The following is a 7353-nucleotide window of genomic DNA, read 5'->3' on the forward strand; positions in this document are numbered from 1 at the left end:
TCGGTTTTCATCCTTTAATGTTAGGACAATCAGGATGGTAACGCTAAGAGGTTTTGCCGGACTACAATACCCTAGAACAGTTAAAAAATGAGAAGACTAAATACATATGTACGCCTACAGCAGTTGTATGCCTATAATAACCTTTTTCCTATACTCCAAGTTAGCATTGAATGCTTTGTTTATTATATTAATCTTTTTATTTTATTTTATTAGTTTGCCGTATACAACAGCAGAAATATAACGCGAGAAGCGCTAAAGGTTGTAGCAGACCACAGTCATCTGCACAAACTTGATGCCGAACCGATCGAGGTCGTTCTGTCCGTTCAAGCTGCCTGCGTTGCACTTCCGCCCGAACCACCAACCACCTTGGTTATTCTCGGCGCAGTTTTTGTTAACGTTCCTGACGAAAAAGCAAAACTAAACCGTTAAGCTATGTTGAAATTGATAAGCAAATTATTCTGAACGTTCGAAATGTGCTAAAACTACAACGTTAAGTTAAGTGGAGTTGAAATAAAAAATAATTATTCGACTAGATCGAAATGTGCTACCTGCTTCTGTGTGAGCTTTGATACTCATCGTACGTTAATGGCTATTGTTTTCGGAACGACACAGTAAAGAAGGCAATTTAAATTAAGCAAACTTTTTATCCGGTCCGTGTTTTTTGTTAAGAAAAGTTTGGCTGACACATAACTTAGAGAAACGGAAATAGCTCTATTTAAAGCTATTCACAGATGGTGATCTGTCTATACATATGAAGTGTTTCGGCATTATCCGTTTTTACGAGCAATACCTCAACTCAAAATAAAAAAAATTGTTTTACGTGCAGAAATTGAGATTGGTAACCCAATTTTGTAAGTTATTCCACCATTGCATAACTACAAGTCAAGTCATTGTGGACAAACGACTTACGTCAAGTCAAGCTATTTTAAAACAGTGACTTAAGTGCACTTAAATTGAATCATTGGCTGTTATTTAAAGTTATATTTAAAGTGTTCCAATAGAATTTTAAGCGTTTAAAAGTCGGTTTCTATTACTACTCGACTGTTAATAAATCAGCTTTAAAGTTTTGACTGTGAAGGAAAGGGTATAACACAAATCTAAAGTATCTAATAAATCTATAATTTCTACTGATAAATTTGATACGCTAACAAAAAAAAAAAATTAACAGGCCAATCGCATACAAACTGAAATATTTGATTTATCAAATCCACAGTGTCATGTTATTCGATTTTCTTTACGAAGAAAAGCGGTTACCTTAAGTTGCGGACAGGTTCTGATTAGGACGTTTCAAAACGAACTTGTGTTATCATCAGTTAATGTGACTGAGCACAAATTACCAGGCTTTGGCATTCATCTTTCAGCTACCATTACGGGTTCGGATGTTTGTAAAATCTGCACTTAATCAATACCGAAAGAAACAGGAAAACCTTGCCGGATCAGCTCACCTGTCGTTGTCCCTATCTCTTGTGCTAAAAGGGTAGCCCTTGTGGGCAGCTAACCCGTTGCCAAGTGGTCCCGTGTATGTATCGTATTCCATCTCGTAGTTTTGGTCCTCGCGGCGTACCTTGAAGTATCTATGGAAAATACGTAAGGTGTTGCCATAGTAGGTATAATGTTAATCAATATAGCCAGTTCGTTTTCGTTTACCCTAACGAAGGATGCCTTTGTATGCGTTGGAGAACAAAAAAATATAATTACCAAAGATGTTTTAATTATAATATATAAATAACCGTTTAACTCAGTGGTCGGCAAACTGTGGGCCGCGGCCCAAATGTGGGCCGCAGAGCCATTTTTTGTGGGCCGCGAGTTACTTTTGAATAGTTTAGTATTATCATCTAGTTGGGGGCCGCGCGAGAGCCGTACATTCATTGCACTTTATTTTAAAATTAGGCGTGGCATACAAATTTTATATTGGATGTGCGTGACAAATGTGGTTCTGAGAGCCTTTTGTTCAGGGACAGGTTAATGCCTGAAGGTCAGAATTACTTTTTCTACTTGGACCTGATGAAGCACGATTGTGCGAAAGCTTGTCAAGATTTCAATACGATTTGTCTTTGTACAGTGCCACCTGATTACTCAATCTAGAATTAGTCATACACGGCCTTTTACAAAGAAGAACAGATTAGTTAGAGGCTTCGGCCCTTCCTCAAACGCTATTGTTTTCGGCCATTTAACATAATTATACTGACTTCCATTCTCCCCTCAGAGTTTCGTCGTGGTAGAACTCGGCGACCACTCGTAGATCGCAGTTATACATGTACGTCAACAGATGCAAGTTGTCGAGACCTGTAGGCGTAAGAAAAGTACACTCAAGCCACCATTCATAAATGAGTTGTATTAAGTATTTTAAGCAAAATGACTTGACTTAAGTTTTTTAAGCAAAATGACTGTTTTTGACTCAAGTCATTCGGTAAAGTGACTTGATTGACTTAAGTTGTTTAGACAAAATGTCTTGTCTTAAATTAAGTCTTTTTGGCAAACTGTCTTGACTTAACCAAATTTTTTGGGGGAAATGTCTTGACTTATATTCTTTTGGGCGAAAATAATATGACTTAGGTTATTTCAAAATTACTTATTATTAACAACTAGTAAGAGACTGATAGATCAACTTTAGAGGAGCGCACTGATTGAATAGTTAATCGAATGCAGAAATCAAAAAGTGGGACTTTAGTCATTTCAAAACGCCTTGTTCCAGCACTGAGGTCTCGTATGTAAGGTTCACACTGGATTAAGGCGTCAGGCTTGTTACTTACCAGTCCAAAACTCTCCCTGCCTGTTGCCGAAACCAACTTTGTAGTCTTCCCAGTCGCGGTCGAAGTTTACCGATCCGTCGAAACGGGTTTGGAAAGTCTGGAACAAAACACACACAAAACTACACACACGAAATATTTTTACTTGCGCTAAGAACGACTGCACGGCTGTTCTTGAACCGTTGCAATTTGCGTAATTTAATTCTGATTCGCATTTATGATTAAATAAACTGTAGAGCTAATCCAGATTAGCGCTAAAAATTTAGAATAAAACAATCTGCACTCTGTCTACTAACTCTAGTGCTTCACAATGGGCGCCAAAATAACATAAGGAAAGCTTGGTACAAAGCACTGGCTCAAGGACTAAAAGCAAAACGATATCGCTAATTGTTTTCTTATCGTGTTGTTGCTCGCGTTTTTTCTTGCATTTTTTGTGCTTTTACATATATTGTACTACGAGCGTTCGGTGTGATTAATCCTGACGAAGATGTTTTGACTAAGTTGCCGATGCATTGGTAAAGAACTACAATTTGTTTTTGAATAATATTACTAAATCTGGTAGTAAGAGTTTATATAAAAAAAAATTTGACATTTAAGTGTTGCTTATTTTAAAATCTTTCGGTGGGTGTCGAGTTAGATATTAAGGCACATGTATAGGTGGACAGTACTGTATTGTTATATTCAAAGGTTTTCTTATGGCATTCTTCCATATTTTCAGTAGCTTTCACAACATTATGAATTCGTCAGTTTTCCCTATATTGTACTATAAGCGTTCGGTGTAGTTTACTAAGGCGATTTGAATAGGTTGCCGAAACGTTGGCGAACAATTTAAGTTACCAGAGGAGCTGTTTTTGAACATTATTGGTAGTGTTACTATACCTGGTAGCAGCAGTTTATATAAAGATTTTTATTATTTTTGGACATTTTTGTGTTGCCCGTTTGTTACAGATATTAAGGCATTTTTCTTGTTGCATTCTTCCATAATGTCATTAGTTTTGGCAACATTCTGAATTTGCCGTAACCTAGCCATAGGGTACCAGCAGACAAGAAGTATGATGTTTCATGCCGAGTTCTCATAAACTTGGACAACTTACATGCTCAATACGTCCGGATATCGCAGACGGCACGAAATCGAACACGTTGCATTTGTCGCGCTGACAACAGTGGAAGCAGAGACGATTCTAAACAAACAAAAAATACGGCAAGTGACCAGCCAAGAAACCAAGCAGCAAATGAAACAATAGTGTCGATCGTTTCTTATTCTTTCGATAAAGCAGGAATCGGTTTTTAAATATTACCTACAGTGTTCGCAATCTTTTTTGAGGAATTTAACAACATATGTGTTTGAATTTCTAGCTAGTTTAGTTTGAGCGTACATATCTTGGAAATTTAGGTGAAACGTCACTTTTTTAAAAAAAACATTGCCAAATCTGCAGTCATTAGTGTGTGAAACAATTAGGCAGAAAGGGAATTAGATAAAGGTTTTACTATGACCCCAAACTTAAAAGAAAAATTGTGCGGAAAATTGCACAAGTTCATTTTTTTAGATAATTTTTTTAGGCTCAATGGTCTACAGCAGTGTTTCGCAACCTCTTTTGGCTTGTGGACACCCTTCAGAAATTATAAATACTTCGCGGCACCCTTGGTCGTATTTTTAAGAGTGGTTAACTGTAAGGTTACTAGAAACGAGATTGAAACAGCACATTAACTGTGCAACAAGGTTGAAAAAAACTTTTTATTTTTTTTTTTAAAGCTTACCAATAAAGCAAATATTCGAAATCCTAAAAAAAATTTGAAATATTAATCGATATACCTTAAGCGTTAAAAATGACACCCTAGAGTGCCGCGGCACCCCGGTTGAGAACCACACTGCTTTACAACAAAGTGAAATTTATTTGAGACCAGCCGATAAAGTTAAGAAGAGGGGTTATGGGTGGTTTTATTTCTAAAAATAAATCTGGTTAAACTAAACTCAAAAATATATACAAGAAAGCAGAAAGAAACTTTACACGTTATCCAGCTTGATTTAACATAAATGCCACACACAATATTGCGTATAGGCTACTTTTAGGCGAATTTTTTTCACACTGCAGGATTTGTCGAAAACATCAAAGTGATCGGATGACAGAGGACGATTCAGGGGGTGGGAGGTTGATGCTTGACACGTTTTAACAAATCTTGTCAGCATAAAATCGCTCTGCATCTCATAGCAGTTTGCTAAAACCTAAGGAGTGAAGGCTTTAGTTGCCCAACCCTGGAATGTACTGTATTTATGGTTGATTTCCCTTGCATATTTGTAGACGAGACATACTGCATGGCGAAACGTTTTTACCATAGGCCCTTCTAAAACAAAATTGCAGGATCCACCCCTTTGCAGATACTACTATATAATCCCTTTGTTAGAGTCAAGTCAACATTTTTTTAGAAACTTTAAAAGCGTGCTTGCGTTACGAGGTGTTTACAATTTGCGCTCCATAAACTGTTGTACGATTTCGTATCCAAGATTTATAAAAGGGTATTGTAGAGCGCACGACTATAATTTACCGACTAAGAGATTGTGTTTACAGTAACTTTTGTGATGTATTTGCTTATGCCACAGATTTATTGCCTACTCGCTCCAAAGTGCAAAGTAGTTAGCCTACTAGCTTACATTATCTCTGTGCTGTCAGCACAGGGATTTGTGTACTTGATACCGCTATCTGCTCGAAAAGAAAACGTCTTCTCAGTTATTGTCTTGTTGTTCGCAACTTTGATATTGCAAGTAGCATCTCCTATATGCTAACTTGTCCGCCTTCTATAGTTTAACTGGTTGTTCGCTTATCAGATCATACAATTCTATTAACCTATACGTCTTGTGGTTGGCTAACGAGTTATACGCACGCAACCTTTCAAGTAACCTTCAAACGAGAGTCAAAAACCTCAACTACTAAACTCGTGCCCCACAGTATACTCACATTGGTTTTGACCGAGTTTTCCGAGTAGCAGCTGTACTTGTTCACTCCGGCGCTGCCCTGGCAACCCTTCCAGTTCTGACAAACCTTCTCGATCGTGTGTCTCCCGTCCTCGTGAATTTCCCACTTGGTCTGGCAAGTGTCCTGGAAAAAAGAAACTCAACTGTATACGAGCGATATACACTGCGGTCTACAACAGGAGACACCAAACCGTTATTTTTGTAAGCAGGCGGGGGGTGGGGGCACGGCGGTTGAGAGCGTTTCAAAGAGGGCCACGAAGCATAAAAGTATTTTACTTTTAAAAGGATTCTTTTCCTTTTAGCAGAATCCTTAGATTTTTTAACAGGATAATTTCCATTTTAACATGAGTCTTTCTATTTTATAAAAGGATTTTTCCAATTTTTAACATGATTCTTTCCATTTTTTACCAGGATTTTTTCCCAATATCGAGACTTGATTTCTCATCACGTACCTCCCATTGCTGGCATTCTACCACTTTGAAGTTGTCCGGTCTTCCGTCAATTCGCGTTCCAACCTCACAGAAGAGATTCGCGTATTGCTTGTCCTCTACGGAATGCCAATGCAAAGAAAAACAAAAACAGAGTCAGAAAAACGCAAATGAAAATTTCAGGTTGAGCTTGAAAGTCCAACATTTGGTTTTATCTTTTCGAAAACGGTCTAAAGTGGAGTTATTGGATATCGTTCTGGGCTATTGATTCGGTTAAAAGCAAACCGGATCCGACTCCCAAATCCGACCACAGGCACAAAATTACCCGAGTCCAAATACGGTCAAATTTGACGATTTCGTCAGGTCCTTAATCCGGCTCCGACTCTACAGCCTGTATTTCACTAGTTCACGAAGCTAAAATAAGTTTGATATTCAGCAATCCACTCATAGGGTTGTCATATAATTCTTCTCCCCACAATACGTGGTTGGTAAGTATACTACCGCATGCTATTCCACCTTTACAATTAACAGTTTTCGGTCTTATCAGTTTTAAAATTTGTACTGCTAACGTCGAATTCGGGTATAGTCTTACTCAAACCCCGAGTCCTATTTCAGCACAATTATCCAACTCCGTCGAGTCACAAATTCAACCTCGCAGCCCTGATATCGTTATTCGTAGTTTGGTATTAAATATTATATTTAGCGTATAAAAAAAATTAAGAACATATGCAATTAAACGTTGAAGTATAGTATTGCGCAATATTTGCTAGTGATAAAATAATGTTTTCTAAAAAAACAAATATTAACACATTTTCTTCTCGTCTTTAGCAAATAGTACAGTAATACATAAAAAAAATTGTAAAAATATTTTATTATTTTTTTTTTACTTAATTTGTTTCTTTCTTCAAATTTTATCTTTATCTTATTTTTTACTTTAGATGAAGTTTTAAGAAACATTCTACATCAGAGCTTATCAAACTGGGGATTGTGCAACAAGTTTTTATACGAGCAGTGATGTACGACAAACGGTATTTTACAGCGATAACATAGATTGCGATAAACCAAAGGAAATAACTATATTTTGTAACCTTACATTTAAAAGGCCTATGAAGTGAACGTTTTTAATGCTATCAACACAAAACTTACCGTCGGCTCGTATTAAAGGCAATAGAACAAGAAAAAGAAGCTGTACCAAAACCTCCAT

The 7353-nt window shown here is 37.1% G+C and overlaps 1 protein-coding gene across 1 annotated transcript; it reads right to left on the bottom strand.

The window, feature by feature from the left end:
- Positions 1 to 252: 252 nt before the first annotated feature.
- On the bottom strand, positions 253 to 7353 carry LOC146138731 (ryncolin-4-like). Its single transcript, XM_083394665.1, has 8 exons — positions 7296 to 7353; positions 6174 to 6268; positions 5705 to 5845; positions 3845 to 3931; positions 2754 to 2850; positions 2190 to 2286; positions 1446 to 1574; positions 253 to 400 (listed from the first exon to the last, which is right to left on the bottom strand). Exons 1-8 carry the CDS (start codon positions 7351 to 7353, stop codon positions 253 to 255), a joined length of 852 nt encoding a protein of 283 aa, XP_083250791.1.

Source organism: Ascidiella aspersa, chromosome 7 (genome assembly GCF_963924565.1).
Source record: "Ascidiella aspersa chromosome 7, kaAscAspe10.2, whole genome shotgun sequence".
Taxonomy (NCBI): domain Eukaryota; kingdom Metazoa; phylum Chordata; class Ascidiacea; order Phlebobranchia; family Ascidiidae; genus Ascidiella; species Ascidiella aspersa.

Coding starts and splice junctions, on each gene's coding strand:
- LOC146138731 (XM_083394665.1), bottom strand. CDS start 7,353: ATGGAGGTTTTGGTACAGCTTCTTTTTCTTGTTCTATTGCCTTTAATA. Junction 2,851..3,844: donor TATCCGGACGTATTGAGCAT/GTAAGTTGTCCA, acceptor GTTTTGTTCCAG/ACTTTCCAAACCCGTTTCGA. Junction 2,287..2,753: donor GCAGGGAGAGTTTTGGACTG/GTAAGTAACAAG, acceptor TTACGCCTACAG/GTCTCGACAACTTGCATCTG.